At 41.1% G+C, this 27764-nt stretch overlaps 2 protein-coding genes across 2 annotated transcripts in view; one reads left to right on the forward strand and one right to left on the reverse strand.

Moving 5' to 3' along the window:
- LOC118512938 overlaps window positions 1-7263 on the forward strand; it is a 39191-nt gene extending 31928 nt beyond the window's left edge. Inside the window, exon 5 of the mRNA XM_036058124.1 lies at window positions 6464-7263. Coding sequence (XP_035914017.1) covers window positions 6464-6641 — 178 coding nt within the window. The 3' untranslated portion in view covers window positions 6642-7263. The remainder of the gene's footprint in view (window positions 1-6463) is intronic.
- The window catches only part of LOC118512559 (tyramine beta-hydroxylase), a 43840-nt gene extending 16508 nt beyond the window's left edge, over window positions 1-27332 (reverse strand). The window contains exon 1 of the mRNA XM_036057152.1: window positions 27063-27332. Coding sequence (XP_035913045.1) covers window positions 27063-27135 — 73 coding nt within the window. The 5' untranslated portion in view covers window positions 27136-27332. The remainder of the gene's footprint in view (window positions 1-27062) is intronic.
- Between the last annotated feature and the right edge of the window lie 432 nt (window positions 27333-27764).

A 27764-nucleotide genomic window follows, 5' to 3' on the forward strand; every position in this document is an offset into this window, starting at 1 on the left:
CAACAGTTTGTTTTTAAAGTTCAGCTGTGATCTTCTATTTAAGAGACGGTATAGTGTCCGAAAGATTTTTTCACTTTTAATAATCATGGATTCTATGTGGCATCTGAAAGTTAATGTTTTATCTAACATTAATCCAAGGTATTAATCCAAGGTAGGTAAATTTTCCTTCCATGGTTTTTCTGTGTTTCCTATTTGGAGCTGAGTGAGTGGATTTTTATTTGCACGTGTGAACTGTGTAAAAAATATGGCTTCCGTTTATTTCTACATCATCACCATACAAATATTGGTTGCAATCCTTCATTTTCGGTATGTCAGCGATGTAAAGGTTAAACAAAATAGGGGAGAGCACGCTTCCTTGAGGAACCCCTGCGTCAGGAGTGTATGTGTCTGAGGTGCTGTTAAAAATACAGACAGTATTCTTTCTCTCTGTTAAAAATTTTTGAATGGTATGTATTAAATATTTCATTCTGCCTCCAGCTTCCGTGGCGATTAGACGTGTTTCGCTGTCGAGTGTCAAACGGATCATTTGCGTACGGCAGATAGTGGTCATTGTCTTCGTGTGCGATAGCGTAATCAACGTGATTACCCGTAGCGCACTAATCGGTGTCTCCGCCTTTCTCCGGCTTTCGCTCGGAGTTTGTGTTTATCGATCGAGTGGCGCCTAGCCCCGATCAACGTGTGTTCTCAGTGTTGTGAGTGTGTGTATCTGTTGATCGTTGGGATAAGCAAGCGTATCGACGCTGCATCGTCGCATCGATCGTGAACTGTCTTGTGTGTGTGTGTGTGAGTGTGTGTGCTCGTGCGCGCGTGGTTGCTTATCGTGTATATCGGTAAGTTTGTCTTCCCCTACTTCCCCCGTTGTCTCCGGTCCTTACATGGTGACCGACTTATCGGATTCGCAGAGAGAGATAGAACCGAATGTGAAGCGTAAGCCTGGTCGCCCTAAGCCCGCTCCTGCCACCAAAAAGGTGGCATTGGAAGAGAGACCGTCTTCCTCGAAGGCATCGAGTGCCCCGCCGGCAAATAGTTTTTGTGCCCCGCTGACAAAAACTAATGATCAGCCATCTGAACATCGAGCTCGTGCTTACCCGGTGTCGTGGGAGAGTAAACCGTTAGTTTATTTTATGCCACGTACCAAGCAGCTCGATGTAAGGACGATCGCGGCTGTTTTGTTTAAAAAATACCCGGGTGTTGCCGATGTGTTTCGGATGCGCCCAAACAAGATCAGGGTAGCCGCAAAGGACCGGGCTCAAGCCAACGTCATTGCGGCTGATCCAGATTTTATGGAGCACTACCGGGTTTATATTCCCGGTAGTCTGGTGGAAGTTACCGGCGTGATCGAAGACTTCGATTATCCGGAGGAGGAGGTGGTTAAATTCGGTAAAAGTGCATTTCATGCACCAGACACGCCGAAGGTAAAAGTCCTTGAGGCAAAAAAGCTTTTTAAGCTAGATGCCTCATCAAAAGATGAAAAAAAATATATCCCGACCACCTCCCTCCGGATCACGTTTGAGGGAACGGTACTTCCGCAGGCCCTCATTTTAGAAGGCCTCCGGATACCCATCGACCGGCCATACGTGCCAAGGGTGGCCACCTGTTCGAAGTGCAGCCGGATTGGACATGCCGATCCGTTCTGCACTCGCAAGATTTGCTGCGGAAAATGCAGAGGGGCTCACGCTACTGAGGACTGCAAAGCCCCGTCCCAAAAATGCTCGCATTGTCGGGAGGAGTGGCATGAGGTTGCATTGTGTCCTGTGTACCGGAAGCTCCAAAGAAAACAGACCAAAACGATAGCCGAGCGGGCACACGGCTCATACAGCGATGCTCTCAAAGGAGGAAACGCATCGAACCCTTTTGCAGTACTGGGAAACATAGCTGCAAGTGGCGAGGTCAATCCGACTGCACTCGAAAAGGTGCCATTGAGAACGGTAAAAGTACTGAGAGTGCCTTACAAAAAGGTACAAAGGAAGGTACTAAAGTCAAAAACCAAACCTTTGGCACCACAGCGCCACGCTAAAGTTTCTTCCCCCGGTCCAAAACGTGACGATGATCCCAAAACTCCCGCCCCCCAAATTGCCAGGAAGCAGCCCAAGAAGAAGCAATCTTCTCGAACCGAAGCTCCGGTGGAAAGCCTGGCTTTTCCGACGTAGCCCATGAGCTTCCCGAGAACTCCTACCCCGTCTCTTTCCGAGATCCTTGAGTCCCTCCTTTTGACCCTTAACCTCCCGCAGCATCTGCACATGATCGCAACTTGGGCCCTTCCTTTCCTGAAGGGGATGATCAAACAGTGGCTGGCTCAATGGCCATGCTTAAGTATGATGGTCCGCTTGGATGATTAATGGCTCCTACGGCTACTATCATACAGTGGAACTGTAGGAGTTTACTTGGCAAGCTAAGCTCCTTTAAAGCATTAGTGGGCGAACACAACTGCGATGTGTTTGCCCTCTGTGAAACTTGGCTATCGGACGACATTAAATTAACCTTCCCGGGATATAATATAATCCGTGAAGATCGCGTTACTAGGGGTGGGGGGGTACTGATTGGTGTCCGAAAGAGTCACATTTTCACCAGAATACCCACCCCTAGGCAAGAAATGATAGAAACTGTCGCAGTTAAGGCAAAACTGGGCGTTCTTCACGTGACAATTGCGTCTATTTATATCCCCCCGATAGCAAACAATGAAAAAGCAAAAATTGAAAAGTTCAAAGAGGATCTTGGAAATTTAGCAGCGGTCTTGCCTGGACCGCTTTTTATCCTGGGAGACTTTAACTTTCATTGAATCGACTGGGGGTACGATAAGGATGACATTCGCGCTCCCATCATCCGAGATATCTGCGACAGATTTGGTTTTTCCATTCTCAACTCAGGAGAGGCAACTAGGATGCAAACACATCTAAGTAGGGCGAGTGCACTGGACCTGTCTCTATGTCCATCAGCAATGGCCTTGGATTTTAGATGGAAGGTAATCCAGGACCCTATCGGCAGTGACCACATGCCGATAGAAATTTCCTACATCAAGGGAGGATGCCCAGTAGATGGAATCCCCGTTAAATTTGACTTAACGAGGAACATCGACTGGACGAGATACGGCGAATTAATAGCCGCTTCGCTTTCACTTGACTTGGAAGATTTGTCTCCTGTCAAGGAGTACGAAAAACTTGTTTCACTGATAAACAAATGCGCCCTTGAGGCCCAAACAAGGCGCTCCCACCAAGCAAGGACATTTAAAAAACCTCCCACTCCTTGGTGGGACAAGGATTGCCAAGCGGCTTTTACCAAGAAGCGTGAGGCATTTAAAGCCTTCCGGGACACGGGCTCGAGGTCCTTATATGAAAAATATAAAGGACTAGAAAGAACGTGCAAAAACCTTTTGAAGGCGAAGAAAAAGGGTTATTGGCGTAGATACGTCAATAATCTAGACCCTGCCACTTCACTGAATTCGCTTTGGAGAATGGCTAGAAGGATGCGAAACAGCAACAACATCAATGAGAGCGAAAGCTTTTCTGGCGAGTGGCTGTATGAATTTGCCCACAAGCTTTGCCCCGATTTCGTTCCTGCGCAAAGCTTTACACAACATGCGCCTGGTAGTGACCCTAGGATGGATTCACCGTTCACAATGGTAGAGCTATCAAGCAAAAATTCCTCTCCAGGTCTGGATCAGATTGGTAGCAAATTGCTTCAAAATCTGCCCGACATAGGGAGGAAACGTCTTTTGAGCATCTTGAACAATATGTTGGAGGTCAACAGCGTCCTGCAAGAGTGGAGAGAAGTGAAAGTTGTCACTATCTTGAACCCTGGCAAACCGCCATCAAGACACGACTCGTATCGGCCAATACCGTTACTGTCGTGTCTGAGGAAACTCCTTGAAAGGATGATTCTTTTCCGGTTAGAAGAATGGTTGGAATCAAACAACCTTCTCTCAAATACCCAGTTTGGTTTTCGTAAAGCCAGGGGTACCAATGATTGCTTAGCCCTTCTGGTTACAGAAATAGAGCTTGCTCGTGCACGCAAGCATAACATGGGGTCTATTTTCCTGGATGTACAGGGGGCATTTGACTCAGTATCACCATACAAGCTGAGTCAAAAATTAGAAAATGTGGGGCTGGGTCCTAAGTTGAATAACTTTCTGTTCAACCTTTAGTCGGAAAAAGCTATGTATTTCAAAAATGGTCTTATTCAGCTAAAACGGACTAGTTTCCATGGACTAGCCCAAGGGTCCTGCTTGAGCCCCCTGTTATATAACTTCTATGTCAGTGAAATAGATGCTTGTCTAGCACCCAACTGCAGCATTAGACAATGGGCTGACGACGGCGTCACATCTTTTGCAAGCAGGGACGCCGTCGAAATGCAACTGGCTTTACAAACCACTTTGGACAATCTTGCCGAGTGGTCTGAAAACCTTGGTATCAAGTTCTCTGCAACAAAAACTGAGATGGTAGTCTTTTCTCCTTTTAGCGACACGGCGAAAAACAGGGAGAAAAGACTATCTGACGCGAAAATTGATGTCTTTTTGTACGGTGAAAGGATATCAACTACCGACCATTTTCGATACCTTGGTGTTTGGTTCAACTCACATATCACTAATCAGGTGCAAAAATGCAGTAAAAGAATCAACTTTCTAAGGACAGTCACAGGATTCTGGTGGGGCGCACATCCATCAGACGTCCTGCGACTGTATAAGACAACGGTACTATCCGTGTTGGAATATGGCAGCATATGTTTCCATTGGGCATCCAACACGCATATCCTCAAACTAGAGAGGCTACAGTATCGTTGTCTTAGACTCGCACTAGGGAGCATGAAATCAACACACAACATGTCCCTAGAAGTGATGACCGGAGTGATGCCGCAGAAACTACGTTTTGAAATGCTGTCGCTTCGCCTTCTTGTCCGTTCTTCAGTATCAAATCCCTTGTTCGAAGAAAATTTTAAAGCGCTTCTAGAGACAGGTTCTAAGAGCAAAATATTGAAAATCTACGAAGATTTTGCTGCCCTACAAGTGCATCCTAGCGCTCCACAGGCATTAAACCGTGCTGCCCTTCCTGAGACCTACAGTTCCCTTTTAACAACAGATTCCTCGTTGCACGAGGAAATTAAGACCATACCGAATGATCTTCGCCCAATGGTAGTTCCGGGCATTTTCAGGGATAAGTATGGCCATTAGACCAAAGTAGCCAGTATTATACTGATGGATCATCTTCTAAGGAAGGCACCGGCTTCGGCGTTTTTAGTGAGTCCGCCGAAGCATTTTTCAAATTGCGGGAGCCGTGTAGTGTCTACACCGCTGAACTAGCCGCAATATTGTACGCACTATTGATTATAGCAGCGAGACCTTCGGATCAGTACTTCATTTTCACAGATAGCCTTAGCGCTATCGAAGCACTACGATCCCCGAAGGCTGTTAAGAGTCAGGATTTCCTGGTCATTAAAATCATAGAATTGCTTGGCTCCATGTTCGACAAGGCGTTCAGGATTTCGCTAATTTGGGTACCTTCTCATTGTGGAATTCCCGGCAACGAGAAGGCAGACTCACTGGCCAAAACAGGCGTCCAACAAGGCGCATTTTACGACCGTCCAATCTCGGCCCGAGAGTTTCTTCGCCTACCACAGCAACTTTTCCTGTCTCGATGGCAGAGCATGTGGGAGGCGGATGATCTCGGGCGATTCCTTTTCTCGATCTCTCCGCAAGTGTCCCTGCGGCCTTGGTTCGGTGGGCTCTCTGTAGACCGGGCATTCATACACATGATGTCTTGACTTATGTCGAATCATTTCGCGTTGAACGCTCATCTGTAGCGTATAACTCTGGCTCAGACGAAGGTGTGTGGCTGCGGTGACGGATTTCACGATGTGGATCACCTTCTGTCGTCCTGCGTGGAGTTTGAAACCGCATGACCCTCCTTGTTGGGCGCAGTCGAGGGCATCGGCAAACGACCGGGCACAGAAATTAGAGAAGTGTTGGCGACCAGAGACCTCGCATACATGAGGCTCATCTTTCGATTTGCCAGAGACAACGGTCTTATCCTTTGATTCCACATCCCCATTATCCTACCAAACCATATCCGCCATTCCTTTTTTGTTATTCGTTGTGTTGTCTTTGTCTTAAGTGTTAAGTTTATTTTGTAGTGTCACGGGTGATCCGTTGACGAAGCAACAACATCCAGGGTCAAAGTCGGCACTGTCGTAAGAAGGGAGGCAGAATTTTCTGGAACAGTGTTCTTCATCTCTGTCTAGCCTTGATGGGGCGAGCTCGGCCTTGCTGGCGTTGGGTTTGGAGGTGGTCGGCGGGTTCAACCCCGTAATTAGCAGAGACCCTGCTGTCACGGGATGGAACTCGCCGATAGCTTCTGATTTCGGTGCTGGCTTGATCGAGCTGGGCTATCACTGCTGGGCAGTTTGAGGAACACTGTGCGCAGGCAAATGTTTGTACTGTACATATTACTGTTTTCTTTTTGTATTGTTACAGTCCAGATCCGCTACACGAAAGCAAGTTCCGCTTCACACACTTTACTACCGCCAACATGCCAATAAAAAGCAAAAGACCCGGACCAAACCATCAACACAACCTCCACCTTGGACGTGGACAACTACACTGCAATCTCCACACACCGACAACCGAGCATGCCCGGGATAAGGCAAAATAACAGGGAGGAAATGCCTTGTTAATTTATCTGTACTTGTAATCGTCAACACACGCGATGTTGTCAATACGGCGTCAAGCCGTCCAACTAGAAATATAAAATAAATGTATTAAATAATTTGGGAACTTTAGTTTAATTAATTTTTAGATCAAAGCTTTATGTCAGATAGCGTCAAATGCCTTTTCGGAGTCTAATAATACTTAGCCAGTTGATTTTTTCATGTTTTTCCTGGAAATAATGTCCGTCGTTAGTCTATCTAATTGATGTGTTTTAGATAGCCCAGGTTGAAATCCAAATTGGCATTTGGGAATGATGTTGAATTGCTCTGCGTGGGTTCTTAGCTTTGATGCGATTTTTTTTCCAATATTTTTACAAGGCAACTGAGAAGGCTAATGGGTCTATAATTGGCTGCTAAACTGTTATCTTTGCCGGACTTTGAAATAGAAACAATTTTTGATAATTTCCAATCAGTTGGAAAATATCCTAGCTTCAGGCAACTATTAAAGATAACATTTAAACAATCTATAACATTTTTCGGAAGTTTTTTTATAGCTCTGTTATTCATGTTGTCTAAACCTTCCTCTTCTTCCTTGGCACTACAATCTCGAGACGTCTCGGCCTACCATTTGTGGCTTTCAGTGACATGGTTTTACCCATAGCAAAGTAATAAGCCCTGCGTACGGGGAGGCGGTGCAGATGGGATTTGAACCCCGGTCCTGCCGTGTGAAGACCGGCGCCATTGTCGCCTCAGCCACTGGACCGCCACAACGTTGTCTAAACCAGTATATGTTTTTAGATTGGAGTTGGTTTATAATTGTAAATATTTTTTTTGGCTAAATTAGTTCTCTGGGGCCAAAGTCAGAGATGGTTTGATTATTTAAAAAATATTGACAGTGTTTTTTTTTTTTCTTATGTACTGAAGTTGTTAATTGTTGTGCGATGTGCTTGTTGATAATTTGATTTCAATGACATTCAATTCGATGATTTCAATTTTTCGAATTTTCGACAGATTTCAATGATTTCAATTTTTTAGCAAAAGTAAGTAATGTTTTCCCATTTTGTTTCATATCGATAATGCTTTTCGGTTGATTTTTTTTTATTTTTACAAATTTCTATACTTTGTTTGAATTATTTTGGTCATTCATTTAAGTGAGATTTTTGCACCATTTCGAATTTCGAACCAGGTTTAATTGTATTATTTATATTTCTAGTTAGACGGCTTGATGCCGCATTCACAGGTTTAATTATAGTTTAATGATATTTGTGAATGATATATAGAGTTAAATGTTGGATTTAGCCTCTGTCTCTGTAATTTTTTCCTATACTTGTTACGTACTTTAATAAGATCAAGGATAGCATCAGGTATAATTATATTGTACTTTCCAGGTGTTCTTTTGGGCACAGAAAGATCATAAGCTCTGTTAATTTCCTCTGAAACTTTTTTGAGTAAAACGTCTATTTGTGTATAGTTGCGTATGTTACTCATGTTGATTTCGCTGGCATTGATTGCGTTTTTAAGATGCATTTTCAATGTGTTCCAATTGCCATTTGAGTAATCAAAAATTTGTGCTCTAGGTTAAGGATCTAGGGAAAGATTTTCGATGTTAAAATGGACTGGAAAATGATCAGAGGTAAAGTTAACCGAAGTCAAAGGGGTGGATATATTGTGTTTGTTATTGTTTAGTATTATGTCAATTGTGAAAGGATTGGAATTTGTATTCACCGGAAAATATGTCGGCGAATCAGGATGAAATATAGAAAATTGTCCTTTTTGCAGTCCATCAAAAAGGATTTTTCCGGTTTGGTTAGAAAACACACAATTCCACAATCTATGACGTGCGTTCAGTTCTCCACAAATAATTGTCAGTATTGGCTTCCGGGTGATATGCACCGACAATTGATATAGTGATATTATTATGTATGATTTCTATGCCAATCGCTTCCAATATTTTAAGATTATAGGCGGGAAGTAACTTATGCTCTATACCGCTTTTAACCAGTACCATTATGCCGCCTTTGGCCCCATGTAGTCTGTCAATTCTGTATGTCTTATAATTAGTCACGTTAAACATCTGACCAGGTATAAGAAAAGTTTCACATACTGCCATTACATCTATTTCGTTTTTATCTAAATAATGAATTAGCTCAATTGTTATGTTGATAATCCTGTTAGCATGCCAGTATGAAACTTTAAAGTCTTTATCCAGCCATTAAGGAAAGCAGTATTTTCGGACAATTTTGAAAACTACTAAAATCTGATCTTCGGTTTTTGAACAATTCCTCAGACCAGAGAAGGTTTCTTTCACTATTTCAACTAGTTCATCTGGGTTGAAGAGGTCATTTTGGTTATTTGCCGTGTCTTTTGCAAAAGAAATGTAGTTAGGATCTGAGTTACAAACATGTTAATGTTGGTGTTGGATGAATAAGATTGGGATGGTTGGTTTGAAGGAAGGTGAGAGAAATTACCGTTTAAAAGTGGTACCTGTTTGGATACTGGTGTGCTTCTCGTCTTTTCTTTTTCTACTGCGGTTTTGTTCATGCGAAATAGACATCCAAAATAATTCGCGTATTATTCGAGTTGCTGTTACCAGCTACAGTGTAAACTTGAAATATACACAATACAACACGTAAAAGTTCAAATACAAACTCCCATACAAACTACCAACTCAAACTATAAAACCACCCGGGTAGGTGGTTATATAAGTAATACGTAATTCTGTAATAACGTAATACGTAATTCTGTAATTCTGTAATAATCTGTAATACGATTATTGAGTGCGGAAAAGGTGACACCTATTGAAATCCATCGGGGCGAAGTTAACACGCAGGCTCGGCTCAACACGGACTCCCTAAAAGACAGTCACGTCCAACAAGCATTCAAATCCGCTTTAGGTGAGGCTCTACTACCAGCAAACGAATATGAAACTACGAGCGAACGGTGGATCGCTCTAAAACAAAAATAATAAGCTGTGCCAATTCCACACTCCCACCACGTCGGGGCAACACCAGATCTGGCTGGTTCGACGAAGAATGCAGACAAGTGACAGAACGTAAAAACTGCGCATACCGAGTAATGCAGCAGCGGCATAGAACGCAGGCATGCGCAGAGGAATACTCACGGCTCAGGAGAGAAGAGAAAAGAGTTCACCGCACCAAAAACCAAATTTGGGAAGAGCAGCGGGTGCGGAAACTTCAAGAAATCAGAGCGCGTTACGGACCAGGAAGAAAGTTTTACCAGGAGATAGCAGGTCGCCGAAATAACTTTAGACCTAAGGTGACCTGCTGTCGGAATAAGGATGGGGATCTGGTCAGTTACCAGCCAGAGGTCCTCTCGCGATGGGCTCAGTACTTTGATGAATTGCTAAATGATCAGTTCAACGAACAGCTAGAGGCTCCACTAGCAGATGATATCATGCTACTGCTACCTAGTATAGATGAAACACGAATGGCCATCCGTCGGTTCAAGAACAACAAGGCACCAGGCACCGACGGAATAGTAGCCAAACTGATCAAAAACGGTGGTGCAGCACTTGAACAGGAAATTTATCAAATTATTACTGAGGTATGGGATAGCGAATCGATGCCTTGTGATTGGAATCTTGGCATCATCTATCCCATATACAAGAAGGGAGATAGGATAGAGTGCAGTAACTACAGGGGTATTACGGTGTTTAATACCGCCTACAAGATTTTCTCCCTAATCTTACAAGATTGACTTGTCCCATTCGTTGAAGAGATAGTCGGAAACTATCAGAGAGGATTCCGAAACGGAAAATCAACCACTGACTGAGATCTTCACGATGCGGCAAATCTTGGAGAAGATGGCGGAGCAGCGACTCTACTCATACCATCTCTTCATAGATTTTAAAGCCGCATATGACAGCATAGCCAGGGTAAAACTGTACGACGCAATGAGCTCTTTTGGAATCTCGGCCAAGCTTACCAGGCTTGTACGAATGACAATCGCCAACATCACATGCCAGGTGAAGGTGGATGGAAAACTCTCAGGGCCCTTTGCTCCCACCAAAGGCCTGCACCAGGGAGATGGGCTTGCCAGTCTCCTCTTCAATCTGGCGCTAGAGAGAGCCATCCGTGAATCAGAGGTGGAAACTTCGGGGATCATCTTCTATAAGTCAATCCGGATCCTGGCATACGCTGATGACATAGACATCATTGGTTTGAGGCTCTCCTATGTAGCAGAAGCTTATCAAAGGATCGAGCGTGCGGCACAGAACCCCGGGTTGGAGATTAACGAGGCGAAAACCAAAATGATGGTGGCACCACCTGCGACCCTGCTAACAAACACTGATTTACGCAGGGGTGATGTACAGATAGGTGACTGCACCTTTGAAGTCGTCCAAAACTTCACCTATCTGGGGTCAAAAGTCAGCACCGACAACAACATTGATGTTGAGTTACGCGCAAGGGTGCTGGCTGCCAATCGGTCATACTACAGCCTGAGGAAACTTCTCTACTCTAAATACCTGTCGCGACGGACGAAGCTGGGACTGTACAGAACATTTATAGTCCCAGTACTCACATACGCCTCTGAGACATGGACTCTGTCCAAATCTGACGAAGCCCTCTTAGCCGCGTTCGAGAGGAAGATGCTCAGAAGGATTTTTGGCCCCGTATGTGTGGAAGGACAATGGAGGAGCCGCTACAACGACGAGCTCTACAAACTGTACGATGATCTCACTATCGTACAGCGCATTAGACTCGCCAGGCTCCGGTGGGCTGGCCACGTCATGAGAATGACACCGGACGACCCAGCCCGTAAAGTCCTTTTAGGCCGTCCAAACGGACAGAGGAGGCGTGGTTGGCCCAAATTGAGATGGAGTGATGGCGTTGATGCGTCCGCCAGAACGGCCGGGATAACGGATTGGCAGACGACGGCGCTGGACCGTGAGCGGTATCGAGGATTGTTGCAGCAGGCCAAGACCGCAAAGCGGTTGTAGCGCCTGATAAGTAAGTAAGTATTGAAATCCATCGTCAACTAGTTGAAGTTTACGGGGAAAAGTGGGTGGACATAAGAAACGTGCGTAAGTGGAGCCGCGAGTTCCATTCCGGGCGCAGTAATGTTCACGACGAGGAGAGAAGTGGCCGACCGTCGGTCTCGGATGCGATTGTTCCAGCAATGGAGGCAGAAATGCTCAAAAACCGCCGTGCGACAATTAGGGACTTGGAAGAGAAGCTTGGAGGAGTGTGTAGCAGCGAAACAATCCGTCATATCCTTGTGAACAACTTGCAGTATCACAAAGTTTCTGCCCGATGGGTGCCGAAACAGCTGACCGAAGACCACATGAAAGTGACGCGGAGGTTCAGAAAGTGGTCAACACCTGGCTGCGCGAGGCGGACGGAGAGTGGTATTCTGCCGGCATAGACAAGTTCATTGTGCGGATGTGCAAGGTGTTGGAAAAAAATGGCGATTATGTAGAAAAGAAGCCAAGACCTTGGCCTTTCCAACGGTGTATCGCTTTTTGTAAATAAATGTAATTTTCTCTGAAAAAAAAAATGGTGACCTTACTTTATTGTCAGCCCTCGTATGTTCTGGTCAAAATAATACAGGTGCATAGTTAAAGGTAACAAAAAACACTTTTACCTCAACTGAATTGATAATATTGTTTTACCTTATTTATTCTTCTTCTATGGCACTTCATCATCGAAAGGTCTCAGCCTTCAATTTCTGTCTTTCAGTTGCATGATTTTATCCGTAACGTAGAATAGTCAAGTCCTGCGTGCGGGGCGATGATCTGGATGAGATTTAATCCCGGCTACTGCCTTGTTAAAACCGGCGCTACTACTACCAAACAGCCAATTTTTTTTGTCTCCTTAAGCGGTACACATGACCGTTGAGACTAACTGCGTTTCTGTTTTATTGTGACAAATAGTCAATTTCGTTCAAAAGATCCATCCCAATCAAAGACAACAAATTTTGAAAAATTTATTTAATTAAACTCTTTTGAACCTCAAATATTTTGAGATAGGAGAATGCCATTCCATCGACGACGCAAAAACATGCATACCACCAAACATTTGTTTGGTATATGTTGAATTTAGATATTATTTCCGATCCGTCACATCGCAGGCATTTTTAGTTTTACAACCAATGTCTTGTCCTCGTTGGGTTTTGAAAAAAAAAAACTCCATAGCAAGGATTTATTTAGATTTTGTGTGTGTCTTGTGAGATTGCAACGCTCATCTTGTTGCCGTGAGTAATCGAAAGAAAGTAAAGTCTTATGAATTTACATCAAAAGAATCTGGAAAGCGGCTGATCACAACGCTAAAATATCTTTTTGTACCGTAAGAAGAAAAATCCCTGAGCAATACGGCCAGGCCGTTCTTCATGAATACAAAAAAAAACCTCGCACCCCTTATTGAAGAAGGACCAAGGATCAATGAAAGATTTACGAAGTAAGCTTCCACCAGGGGCCCTGTCGGTGAGCAGACTTCGGCGGTGGTGAGAGAACCCAGTTATTCCTGCTACATAAATTATTAAAAATCAAGTTCCCGCCTAGAAAGAACCGATGAACAGTGGGCAACCTCATATAAGGGGCCTTCCCTTGCGTTGAATTAGGTCCCTCTCATGAAGAGTGTAAGGTCTGAGGGTCTTGCTGGTAGTTGCCCGTGAGATAGGACCCCTTAGCTACACGTTATATAGCGTCGAGAACGTCAGTGTCCACTTGGGGCCCGACAGAAAAAAATATGTTTGCTTTGACATCACTGCTCTCCAAGTTTACCAATGTACCACCCCCGCTGCGCCCGGTTCGCCCAGATCGGAGAAGATCTCTTATTGGCCTTACAGGGTTTCCGAGACGAACTAACGGTGTGCGAGCCATTTCTGGGCTGGGTAGAACTGGCGATCTGTTACCCTTTCTGGACTATGGCCAAGTTGAGCTAGACACAGGCTAGGTTGAAGGGGAGGATGGCCAGGTTGAACTGAAATGTTAAATTTGAAACGATTGCTGAAGCGTTCGCAAACGTTTGGGGTAACGCTTCAAAAATATTTAAAAAATAACCGGTAAAAAACATATTTTTTGTAATTAATTTGTTTAAAGGATATTAATTGAAAGAGAACGCTTAAATTGCAACGTAGCTTGTATGTTATTATAAAATTATTATATCTGCGCTTTGAACATGTTTCAATGCTCAAAACAACTCGCTTAACTCAACAGAAAGCCTTCAAACTTACCTGTTTATTTGATAATACAGGGGTTTTCAGTTGATAAGGCAATAGTATCCATTTTTATGCCAGGCTCCTTAGATGAAATGGCAAACAAAGCTAGTTGATACGAAAACAACTTCAAATGACAGGGATATCAAATACCTTTTATTGTGATGTCCTCAGATGATATTTTCATAGTAAACGTTGATATTGTACGCACTTACCCGAGTGCTAAAAGGACATGTAGAATATCAACGGCTACTTTTATTACATTAGTATGAATCGTTAGTAGCAGTGTAGCAGTGTTAGTGCTGTGTGTGTGCACTGTAGTTTAACACGGGTATAGTAGTGTAGTGTGTAGTGTGTGTCGTAACACGCGCGGTGCGTGTGTGCAATACACGCGCGGTGCGTGTGTGCAATGTGTGTACGTAAGACGTATGAAGTAGGGTTTACACGTCTTCACCACAGATGGCATATGCTAGAATGGAATGGGAATAACTTGTAATCGCCTCGGAAAGTCGAAAGCGTGTGTGTGCACTGCGATATCGTGAATTTGAACATTTCGTTGCATACTCGAAAATGAAAAAGTGCGAGATGATCGAGAAGGAAGAAAATTTGGTATGGGGAAGAATGCGATGGATAAAGCTCGCAACCGAGGCGCGAAACTTTAGTTCGTCGAGGCGGTGCTGCGCGCGGGGCAAAAAAACGGCTTAAGGGGGGGAGAAACCGTGCAACTTTATCATCAAGTCGCATACTTGGCTCCCTGGGAGACGAAAGTAGCTCAAAATTGTGGTATTATGAGCTTAAATATGCGTGGTAATAGGCGAACGATTCCCCGATTCCCGATTCCGATACCACAATTCCCCTCAAACCCGAACGATCCCAAACCGTTCCCAATGGAATGCTCGGGTGCAAAAAGCGACTAAAAATCGTAGTATTAAGCTAAGTGCCAATCTTAATATCAAAATTTTTACTCAGTCCCGATCGCGATTCAGCACCGATCGGAACCTGAACGCACGCACCCAGCTGAAGTAACACGTGTTTTGCATAGTGATGGGTAAAATTGAGAATCAAGCGGAACTGGTTTCGAAAGAGTCCAACAAATATTGGAACCTGTTCTCATGGGTAGGCGCAATCGAACCGTCCGGAGCCATCCGGAACCGCCCGGAACCGTCCAGAACCGTCCGGAACCGTCCGGAGCCGTCCGGAACCATCGGAACCGTCTGGAACCATCGGAACCGTCGGAACCATCGGAACCGCCTGGAACCGTCGGAACCGTCGGAATCGTAGAAAACCTTATGAACAGAAACATTTGCTTTTGTTTCTTTTTTCCTTGTTTCATTTCACGCGTCGCTTCGATAACCGGATCGACGATCTGAAATATTTCTATGGGTAGATTATTTTGATAGTGAACGCTGTTGACTTTATCGGGAACGACGCAAAGCTGTTTTGCTTATGAAATTAATAGCTTATGAAGAATGAAAGAATGAAAAATGTGTTTACCTCCTGCCAATGCGCTACATTACTTATTGATGAAAATTTTCAATACCGATGTTATATTTCATAACATAACATTTTCATAACAGGAAATTATTACGCATTACACTTTGCAACACATGTACGCATTTTTCCTCAACATATTAAAATAATGTTTCATAATATTGTACCATTGTTAAAGTTAATAATTATGATTTTGCAGTTGAAATTAAAAAAGGATCTGGAAACTAAATCGAGGCCTCTTTGAATTGGTGCATTATTAAACTTTGAATATTTCACAAATTTTTTTTCGAATTTTCAAATTATTATCCTAAGTTTCTCAGTTCATTTCTTTCTTTCTATAAAAAATAAATTATAGGGCGGCTAGTTTTTCTTTTGTCGCGATTATAGATAAATGTGCATTATGATGCATTCGTTCTTATCAGCTAATTACTAATCTCTCTTCACTTTCACTAATCTATATGTGTAGTTTATTGTAATTGTGTTTAATGAAAATTATTTCTTTTATTTTTTTTTGACATCAACCTTTTCTCTGTTAATATATTACCTGCTTTATAAAATATACGTTCACTTGGAATAGAACATACTTGTCCTATCGCCATACTGTCCGAAACTTGAAAGCGTCCATTATCTGAGGTTAGTGAAATCCTGGATTCACCTGCACACGCCTGTTTTAAGGAAAAGTTATGTAAAAAATAATTGATGGTGTATAAGCCTTCGAAAACTATAAATAAATTGTAACGATATGCTTTTCAGTTTGACGCAATGGTACAAACTTCCAGTGATATTTGGCAGCATTTCACGAAATGCGAAAGTGGTGCAACATGCCGCTATTGCAATGTAGTAGTGGCGTACAGCAAAGGTTCAACATCAAACTTAAAACGACATCTCAATCGTAAGCATCCCACCGTCCCGCTACAAAGGAATAACCCGCCATCGACAACAGATTCGGAAATAGACTCTCCTATCGAAGGTACCTCAGCTCAAAGTAATGCCACCAACACAATCGCCAATTATTTCGCACCCAGAAAGCCCATGAGCTCTGAATCAAAGAAAATAATCCATACTCTTTTACTTCTAATGATTTGTAACGACTCTCAACATTTTTCACCAGTTGAAAATAAATATTTTGTACATTTTGTGACAGCCTTAAACCCACGATATGAACTTCCAACACGAGAAGCATTTCAAACGGAGCCTTACCGGTGCTTTATAACGAGACTGTGGAGGTCGTGAAGACTCAATGACTATCAGCTTCAAATATTGCATTGACAGCAGATTGTTGGATAAGCATGAACAATGTGAATTTTTGTGCAATGACAGCTCATTTTTTGGACAGTAAATTTGAACTGTGTTCGTATTTATTGGAATGTTGGAATTTTCTATAAGCCATACGGGAAGTAATATAGCTGACTGGGTAACGAATATAACCGACACCTTTAAAATTATCAACAAACTATTCGCTTTGGTGACGGATAATGCCACCAATATGAAGTCAGCTGCAGCAATCTTAAACCTGCCACATCGTCCGTGTGGCGCACACACTTTGAATTTGGTTGTTCAACAAGCCCTGCGAAAGATAAAATCTACAACGGAAAATGTAAAAAGCATCGTAATGCATTTCAAGAAAAGTGCAAAAGCTGCCCAAAAGTTGTCTGAAATGCAAACCAATTTAAATCACCCACAACTAAAAATAAAACAGGATTGTCCTACCCTATGGAATTCCACGTATGAAATGCTAGATCACTTCAAACAGAACAGAAATCCGTTAGCATCTAGTGTTGCTACATTGAAAATTTCATCCAAGCTAGAGGAAGAAGATTGGGTCATTATAGAACAGACTAATAAGATCCTGAAGTTGTGACATTAGAAATTATGGCAGAAAAATCTGTGACAATATCAAAAATGGGATTTTTATCTAGGTCATTATTGCAAAAACTGATCTATAAAAAAGAAAGAGAAATATTACATCCGAAGTTGATAAAATTAGTTAATGAGCTTTTAGTTGGCCTTCAAAATAGGTTCGAAAAAAACAAATAACTTTGAACTAGTTTCATATGCGATTTTGCTAGACCCCAGGTTTAAAAAGGATGGTTTTTTAGGATGCGACGCGCAGTACCAGGATGTGTACGACAAAATTATTGAAAAGATGATTCCATTCCAAAGTGAAATTGAAACAGAGATATCAGATGACAAAGTAAATGATAACAATAGTGATGATGATATTTGGCAACCCCTTAAAAAAGTTCACCGTACCCAAAATGCATCTAGCTCAAGAATTCTTTCGGCTCTTGAGCTGGATCGTTACATTTCGGAACAAAATCTGCATGTGAAAAGTGATCCATTTATTTGGTGGAAGGAAAGAGAAGCCGTGTACCCGACACTCTCAATGTTTGAAAAACAATATTTGAGTATTCCTGCATCCTCTATTCCATGTGAACGTATATTTTATAAAGCAGGTAATATATTAACAGAGAAAAGGTTGATGTAAAAAAAAATAAAAGAAATAATTTTCATTAAACACAATTACAATAAACTACACATATAGATTAGTGAAAGTGAAGAAAGATTAGTAATTAGCTGATAAGAACGAATGCATCATAATGCACATTTATCTATAATCGCGACAAAAGAAAAACTAGCCGCCCTATAATTTATTTTTTATAGAAAGAAAGAAATGAACTGAGAAACTTAGGATAATAATTTGAAAATTCGAAAAAAAATTTGTGAAATATTCAAAGTTTAATAATGCACCAATTCAAAGAGGCCTCGATTTAGTTTCCAGATCCTTTTTTAATTTCAACTGCAAAATCATAATTATTAACTTTAACAATGGTACAATATTATGAAACATTATTTTAATATGTTGAGGAAAAATGCGTACATGTGTTGCAAAGTGTAATGCGTAATAATTTCCTGTTATGAAAATGTTATGTTATGAAATATAACATCGGTATTGAAAATTTTCATCAATAAGTAATGTAGCGCATTGGCAGGAGGTAAACACATTTTTCATTCTTTCATTCTTCATAAGCTATTAATTTCATAAGCAAAACAGCTTTGCGTCGTTCCCGATAAAGTCAACAGCGTTCACTATCAAAATAATCTACCCATAGAAATATTTCAGATCGTCGATCCGGTTATCGAAGAGACGCGTGAAATGAAACAAGGAAAAAAGAAACAAAAGCAAATGTTTCTGTTCATAAGGTTTTCTACGATTCCGACGGTTCCGACGGTTCCAGGCGGTTCCGATGGTTCCGGACGGTTTCGGACGGTTTCAGGTGGAACCAACGATTCCTTTTCCTCATAATCGGAACTTGAATGACACCGGTCAGAACCGGATCGGAATCGTGGGTCCGTTCCAGGGAACCCATCACTAGTTGTGCAGCGGCAGCACATACACGTTTGGTTCATTGTTCTTTGTTTTCTCCTTTCCTTTCGTACTTTATCACGTACGTACCATTCATCCTCGGTATTTTTGCCACCTTGATGGGTAGAAATTACAAGCAGCACTATTATAACACTTTTATATCTCACCCATTGGAGAACACCTTTAAAAACCACTGAAATTATATTTCTATTTAAACTGCTAACGCCTATGTACCGGTGCGTGTCAAAAAAGTTCGGCCTCATTTTGTTTCTCCCTAAGACAGTTCTGCACTTCTGCACCAACAACACCAATCCTCTTTAGATGGTTATCGTCAACGAAAAGTACGTCGTGCAAGACGTGTTCGATATTCTTTCTCCATTTATTTTTTCTTCCTGTCGTTCGTTGGTATCGCGCAGTCGAACATGTTTTCTTCTTTAGTTCTTCCAGCTTCATTGCATTAAAATGGCACTCATCGCAGGAGCGGAAGACGAATTTCACTAAATTAAAGCGAGAGGAAACGATGAAAAAGCGAGAGGTCAATATGGAAACTTCGGCTTTTGTGAGGAGGGTGCTGGCCGTTATCACATGGCCCGAAGGAGAAATCTACTCACGTTAGAACGAGAGGCAACGATGAAAAAGGAAGAAGTGAATATATCAACTTCGGCTTTCGTTACCTATGAAGCTTTTTCATCGCAGGCAGGTGATTCATCAAACAAAGACTACCGCCTCCATTGGCAAATTTTGATTTTTTTAAATTGTAACTTGTATTTTATTTTATGGAATTCTAACGTATATGGAATTATAGTTCAAAATAAAGTAAAAATATGTTAATGCTACTTCTTAGTTCGTCTTTTTTTGCGTAAAATGTGACTCTGAGTTGCCTTCCATGAATTTTGGTAAGGATAAGCCTGGCGTGAAAAAATAATAATAAAAACAGCCTTTTAATATAATAAAGTTTCAATCAAAATGCTAATATAAATAACAAACTGAATTTTATAAAAAATTCAAGCCAATATGACGATTTGTAAAACCGCAATAGTTCAACATATTCTATAAAACACTATAAAAAATATTATAAATCTCTTTTTATCGAAATAGTAACAATCTTTTTACTATTTGGATAAAATTGGCGGTCGTTATCTTAGCGGGTACGGTGGCAGAGACGATAACGTCGTCGCTCTTCACAGGGCAGTGCCGGGGTTCAAATCCCATCCAGACCGCATCCCCGTACGTAAGGCTGATTACTTTTCTACGGGTTAAATTAAGTCTCAGAAAGCCAGAAATGGCAGGCCGAGACCTCTCGAGGTTGTAGTGCCAAGGAAGAAGAAGAAAAATATTTTATTGAGGATTGGGTATCCAACTACGTAGTACTATTAAATCTTGTAAGCCGTTAAATGACCGGCAAAACCCGAAAGGTCATTCAGCCAAGAGGAAGATATTTCTGGAAGCATTTTGTAGACCCCATCAAATATATTTATGAGATAAAGTGCAAACTTATCCGGTTAGGCAGTCATTGAAACTATGGCTAAAAACTGATTCAGACGAATAATAAGAAGAAATCAAGACAAATCTAATTGTTCATTCCATGCGCAGAAGTCCTTTCGAAAGAAAATAAATGCAGGAATCCCCTATATCATTTCTGCAGCGTGCTTATGAACGAAATTCCAACCAAGCGTAGCGAAGAATGAAAAAAGGAATGTGTAGGACAGGGGTGACAAAGAATTTAATTTCCTTCTGGATGCTTGCTTCTCCATAGCTTCATGTTATTTTCATTGGTATGTGTGAGGCTTAATGCTCTCTCTCTCTCTTTCTCTTACACACCCTTTCTTTCTCTTTCTTTGTGATTGCAGCTCTACAATCGAATACCCTGTGAATATGAGAACTTATTTTAATTACAACAAAGGAATAAAAGCAATAAAACAGACGGCATGTCGTCACGTTTTGATCATTCATAAAATTAAATGTGCTCTCTTTTACGGACGAAGCATTGCAATCAACCATTAAACACATGACTGGCGACTCCACTACAACATCGATTTGATGGGTACAAGATTTTCGAATTGCAGTAAAAGTTTTTTTTTAAATTCAGTATTCTATGATGAACTAGCCTATTTTAGCAGATCACAACACAAATTTAATTTTTTTGTATAGTAATTTTTTTTTTTTGTTAAAATATGTTCAAGCAATCTCAATCCGGCGCAAGTCGTCATACTTAAATAATAAATAAAATTAAATTGTTCAAACTCTTTTGTTGGCTCAACGCTCTCTTAGGTCAGGTCTGCCATTTCTGCTCTACCAGACATAATAAAAGCACATAATAGGAAAGTCAATCCTCACTATGGGGGAACGATCCGAAAGGGATTTGAACCTCGTTCGTGCTGTATGAAACCGAAACCGTTATCGCCTCTACCGCCAGGCCGTCCTGCTATATATAAAAGTAATATACAATCACGGATAATAAAATAAGACCACTTGATATTTCACAATCGAATCGACTTAGTTTTTTGTTTGTAAATTGATTTGTTAGTTGATTTGATTTTGATTGTTTCATTATGTTTGAGAAATGGTCTTATTCTATTGTCCATTAATTGTCCATTAATAGACAAAATTAATTAATTTGTTACAAACCAGAATGGTCCGTTAGCCGATGCGACAGCGGTGCCGTTCTTCACACGCCCCGGTGTTAAAATCCCATCCAGACAGAACGTTCCCCTGTACACAGGACTGACTATCCTACCAGTAACAAGAGCTACCAGTACAATCAAGTACTGGTGATCACAACATCCTATAAATGGCAAGTCGAAACCTAACCAGGAAGTACAGTGTCAAGGACAACTTTCCAATCAAAATTGCGATTTCGGACTATTTCCGTGTTCTCGGATAGTTTTCAAATCCCGAATAATCCCTCATCATATAAATGTCCTCCCATTTTTTTAAAACAACATGTCCCTAGAAAAAAAACCAAATCAACACACAACATGTCCCTAGAAGTGATGACCGGAGTGATGCCGCAGAAACTACGTTTTGAAATGCTGTCGCTTCACCTTCTTGCTCGTTTTTCAGTATCAAATCCCTTGATCGAAGAAAATTTTAAAACGCTTCTAAAGACAGGTTCTAAGAGCAAAATAATGAAGATCTATGAAGATTTTGTTACCCTACAAGTGCATCCTAGCGCTCCACAGGCATTAAACCGTGCTGCCCTTCCTGAGACCTATAGTTCCCTTTTAACAACAGATTCCTCGTTGCACGAGGAAATTAAGACCATACCGAATGATCTTCGCTCGATGGTAGTTCCGGGCATTTTCAGGGATAAGTATGGCCATTTAGACCTAAGTAGCCAGTATTATACTGATGGATCGTCCTCTAAGGAGGGCACCGGCTTCGGCGTTTTAAGTGAGTCCGCCGAAGCATTTTTCAAATTGCGAGTCCCGGCTAGTGTTTACACTGCAGAACTAGCCGCAATCTTGTACGCACTATTGATTATAGCAGCGAGACCTTCGGATCAGTACTTCATTTTTACAGATAGCCTTAGCGCTATCGAAGCACTACAATCCCCGAAGGCTGTTAAGAGTCAGGATCTCCTTACCATCAAAATCATAGAATTGCTTGGCTCCATGTTCGACAAGGCGTTCAAGATTTTGCTAATTTGGGTACCTTCTTATTGAGGAATTCCCGACAACGAGAAGGCAGACTCACTGGCCAAAACAGGCGTCCAACAAGGCGCATTTTACGACCGTCCGATCTCGGCCCGAGAGTTTCTTCGTCTACCACAGCAACTTTTCCTGTCTCGCTGGCAGAGCATGTGGGAGGCGGATGATCTCGGGCGATTCCTTTTCTCGATCTCTCCGCAAGTGTCCCTGCGGCCTTGGTTCGGTGGGCTCTCTGTAGACCGGGCATTCATACGCATGATGTCTCGACTTATGTCGAATCATTTCGCGTTGAATGCACATCTTCAGCGTATAACTCTGGCTCAGACGAAGGTGTGTGGCTGCGGTGACGGATTTCACGATGTGGATCACCTTCTGTGGTCCTGCGTGGAGTTTGAAACCGCATGACCCTCCTTGTTGGGCGTAGTCGAGAGCATCGGCAAACGACCGGGCACAGAAATCAGAGAAGTGTTGGCGACCAGAGACCTCGCCTACATGAGGCTCATCTTTCGATTCGCCAGAGACAACGGTCTTATCCTTTGATTCCGCATCCCCTTCATCCTTCCAAACCATATCCGCTATTCCTTTTTTGTTATTCGTTGTGTTGCATTTTTTGTAAATGTTTTATGTTGTGCAACGTGCGATCCGTTAACGGAGCAATTGCATTCGAGGGCAATTTTCTTACTGCCGTTAAAAGGCGGCAGGCTTGTGTTTTTTTTTGTCTGTAGTAGTGTGCTCCAAGTCAGTCCAGCTTTGGTACGGCGGGGTCGCCTGGGTTGGCGTTGGGCTCGGGAGTGGTCGTCGGGTACAGCCTCGTAAACAGTGGAGTCACTCCTGCTGTTGCGAGATGGGATCTGCCGATCGCTTTTGAGTTCAATGTGGACTTGGTCGATCATGGGCTGTGTCATTGCTGGGCTGCTTGGAGAACATTGCACGCAGAAAAATTCATGTTTGTACTGTGCAAATAACTGTTCTTGTTTGTTTCAGTCCAGCCTCGCAATAGACAACCGGAAAAAACCAACCCGCAGCGAAGCCGTAGCCACAACAATAGAACCGGACCAAAAAACCTACAACACACATACACACACACACACACACACACACACACACACAAACAATAGAAATGGGCTATAACCACCCATCTTCACTGCACAACCGAGCAACCCCAGGATATGGCAAATGACTAGGAGGAAATGCCTAGTTAATTTTGTTTAGTTGCTTTTTGCGTGAATGAATTCACAGTCACCACATGCGGTGGTGACAATACGGCATCAGTCCGTCATCTTTAATTAATAAATAAAAAAATAAAATAAAAAGCAAATTTCATAGCTTATCGAATTCACAATTTGAAACAAATTTAAATTATGAAATACACAAAATAAGATACAGTTTGCCATCAAACCAAACGTCGCTATTGCGTTGATATGAAGTTGTCGAAATATCTTTTATTTTATTCGTAAGGAACGGTCGTATTGTTTTCATTTATCATTTTATCATTTTATTAACGTTTGATAATTATGTGGAAACCTCACATTCTCACATCCCACTCCCAAAGTGAGAAAACTTCTCAAACACTTATGAGAACCTGAAATTTTGTTTTTGAAACCCTCATTGCCTACGGGTCAAAGAGAGTGGTTTTTTTTTTATTCATAGTTTAGTTAGGATATGTATAGTCAAAGTAGTTTGAAAGTGGTAGTCTGAAATGTTGACAATTGATACTTCTATTTTTTTATTCAACGGACCACGTGAGAGCGTTAAAATTCTAATAAATGTTATATTGTGATATTGTATTATCTGTACTTGTACGTGTTATGTATAAATAATATCTGATAGCCATCATAGGCATGACAATCTGGGTAAAGATTTTATGTTTGTGTTTCACGCTGTTAAGACTAATTTAGTCATGAAGGCTATGTATGGATTTACTTAAAAAATCAGCAAACTTCTTTCAAACATTTGTGCCGTCATGAATCAGTTAACTTAAAACAGTAGAACTCATCCTGAGGCATTTGTGGGGAGTGGGATGTAGGAAACATTTGTGCAATAATAAAACAGTTACAACAAAACAGGTAAACTCGTTCTGAAGCATTTGTCGGGAGCTAAACGTGTCACACACTTCTAACGTCCAACGTTGGCAAAAATGTGCTGAAAATTTCGTAAGTTTCAAAATAATATATAAAATAAAATACAGCAAATAAAATAAGCTGAATGAAACTTCTAAAATAATCAAATCATACTAGTGAGCACTACGGCCAGGCCGTTCTTTATGAATAAAAAAATCATACTAGTGATGTAAATGAGGCCTTACTACAAGGAAACGGTCCGAATGGGAATAGATCCCTGGTCCAGGAGTGTGAAGATCCGCAACCGATCTTCACAAGATAGGACCGGGGGTTAAATCCCATCCAGACCGCCTTACACGGTATATTTTTCATTTGAAAGTGGTTGTTTACTCATCATTGATTTTACAAATCATTTTTCTCGATTTTAGGCGGTGAATGTTAATGTTACTGTTTTTATTCCAATTTCTACATCGCGCTTCTGTAGAGATATGTTTCCATAAGTTTAACGACGTGATTGATTATTATTTATATAGCATTATTATTGCTATTGTTGATTTACTCAAAGGTTTCTTTGTGCATGAATGAAATAATCAGAACGTATCCGGATGTATAGAACTGTCCTTGCTGAACATACAAATGAAAATGAACTGCAAATTTCATATTTGGATTGTGTTAGCTAAGATCGTTGAGAATTCCCCCCTCTATTATAAACGCACCTCGATCCTCGTTTTGTCGACAGTGTCCAAGGGAAAGCACATGTAAAAATAGTTAGACGAACAATACAGCCTGGTACACGCACTACGAATTAACAGTTATAACCAGTGAATATAAAATTGACCGTTTGGTCAAAGACGAAGAAGAAGAAGAACTTTATGAAATGAAACTCTCAATACACATTTTTGGTTGGTTTTTGCTTAACATCAAAGTTACCTCATAGTAAACGTTTGCTTGTTATTGTGCACATGTCTAGGCACTATCGTAGGTGTGTATTTGTTATCTATGTTAGATATAAGACTAACGTATTAAGCCAAATAAAGTTAGTCCGTAAGTAACCACACAAGTGAGCAGACTCGATAACTTCAATATCCGTAACATCTCATTAATTCTTGATCAAGTAGGTGTAATATGTTATAGTAACAGTAATTAGTTTTACTGGGGCGATCCGATGACCGGGTCATTAACGGTGCCAAATGTAAGGTAGTTAATAAGAACAACAATCTCTACAGTTAACATTCGTGTTAACCGCCAGGCTATATTTATTGAGCGGAATAACAATAGCACCTCCATGTTTTTTTGTTAATGATTTCAAATTTAATTTACCGATTCTTCTATTATGAACTTAGAATTTTAAATGCAATCTTTAAAACGGAAATAGAATCAAAACGAAATGTTTTTTAATCATTCACATTTCAAAGTGCGAGAAATCCAGCGGCCTTGAGATCTCGGTCAGTCCAACTGCACATAGCGTCATAATTCGAATTGCTTCAATATTGATAAAAAATATGTTTCCTGGACGGATGAATTTAAATATATGTATTGTTTTGTAGGAAATTATGTTCAATCTAGATGGTTTAGATAATTGGCAACACTTTTCATTCAATTTTACACTTAAATACGAACAATTCGTAAAAACTACAACGTTACAACTATTCAAAAAGTTGTGAAGAGACTATGTCAACATTTTAAACTGAAGAATCCGTAAGTAAATGTTGAAAATATAGCCAAAAAACATGGTGCTATTTTTATTTATATCAGTGTAATTTACAATAGTTTTCAATTATTCCTCAGTGGAAGATGGACGTTGAGGAGAATTAAAATCCCAGTAACATTTTAATTCATTTTGTAATAAACTAATTTACGCCTTCCCCACGAAGTCGAGATAGGCTCAACCGCTACATTGAAGCCATCACCACAATAGTGCTGCTGGGGAGTTGGTATTATAATTATTTAATTTACCGATTAACATTTACCCAACAAGGGTGCTTATTAAGGATCAAACATTGTAAGTGTTGTTATTAGCTCCATTTCCACAACGTATCATTGGCTTCGTACGGTGCATTCAGCACCTGGCACATCTTACAACAACCAATATCACTACTAAAGGCCTACGACGGATGATAATTGACGGACTTCTGAATACCAACGTAGCAATACGGCCAGGCCGTTCTTTATGAATAAAAAATACCAACGTGACAGTGAAGTCGCTTTCACTGATTGGTTTGGAAGAAAGAGTGTAACTACAGATTTTCATTAAGTCAACGTTCCACACTGTACTTCTTGATGTACAACAAAGTTCCACACGCAATGATGTTTCATAGGATGTATCGCACGCCCTCAGCATGCTGCTTGTTTGCAAAGTACAGCATTAAAATTTTTGGATTCACCAATGCTGTGATTTATAAAAAAAAAAAACATCTTAAGTGATCTGTGTAAAATCTGTACGTTGTCCCTACATGCATCACGCCAGCTTCATGAATACTGGTTTTTAGATTTTATTTCAATATTGGATTTAGCGTAGAATAATCATTAAAACCATAACATTATTTATTCAAGGGTAATTTAAAACTGGTATCGAAAACGCATACAACAATATATAATAGCACAACAGAGAAATATTTCAATTTGTAGTACAGCCAGTAAAAACACTAACACAATATGCACATACACAAATTAAAAACCTACTGTAGCTTGCTATGCAGGTTACTAATAATGTGAACACCCAGCATCTAGCATTATACGATTCCATGGCGATCATCGCACACGTTGATTGTTGTGGATATTTCGTTGTCAAGCGTTGAAGTATTTTTGAACCACTTATATAACTAATCGTAACATTCCTGAACAATAAATAATATCACTAGTTTTTCATAATATTAACAACATAATGTAAAACACTAACAGACGATCCAATCGACCGTCTTGTTCAACAATGTGCACTGCACTGGGCATATGAATTTCAAAATGCCAACCAAGGAGCAGGTTACTTCTGCGCCGTCTCTGTAAAACTTAACGAAACGCACGTGAACAAAACAGGATTTTTTATCAGGATTGTTCTTTCAGGATAGAACAACGCAAGTGGTTAAAGTTTTTACAGCAGAAGTTGATTGTAAGTCAGCATCATACGACACGACTGGAGCATCACGCATGTAATAACCGCCGCATATGATGTTACAATAGCATCACATGAAAGAACGAAACTAGCCAGAAGTCCTTATTACGGTAATGATGGTTGTCAAATTGGTTAAGCTTGAAACTTAATGTAAGCTTTTACTTTACCGTTCGCATCAAGGTGGCCAAACGGAGTTTCGATTTTTACGAAATGTTTTTCGTCAGCCAAGAGTTACGGCGCATTTTAGAGCATTTTCGAAGTATTGTGTTGCGGAC

Source organism: Anopheles stephensi, chromosome X (assembly GCF_013141755.1).
Source record: "Anopheles stephensi strain Indian chromosome X, UCI_ANSTEP_V1.0, whole genome shotgun sequence".
Taxonomy (NCBI): Eukaryota; Metazoa; Arthropoda; class Insecta; order Diptera; family Culicidae; genus Anopheles; species Anopheles stephensi.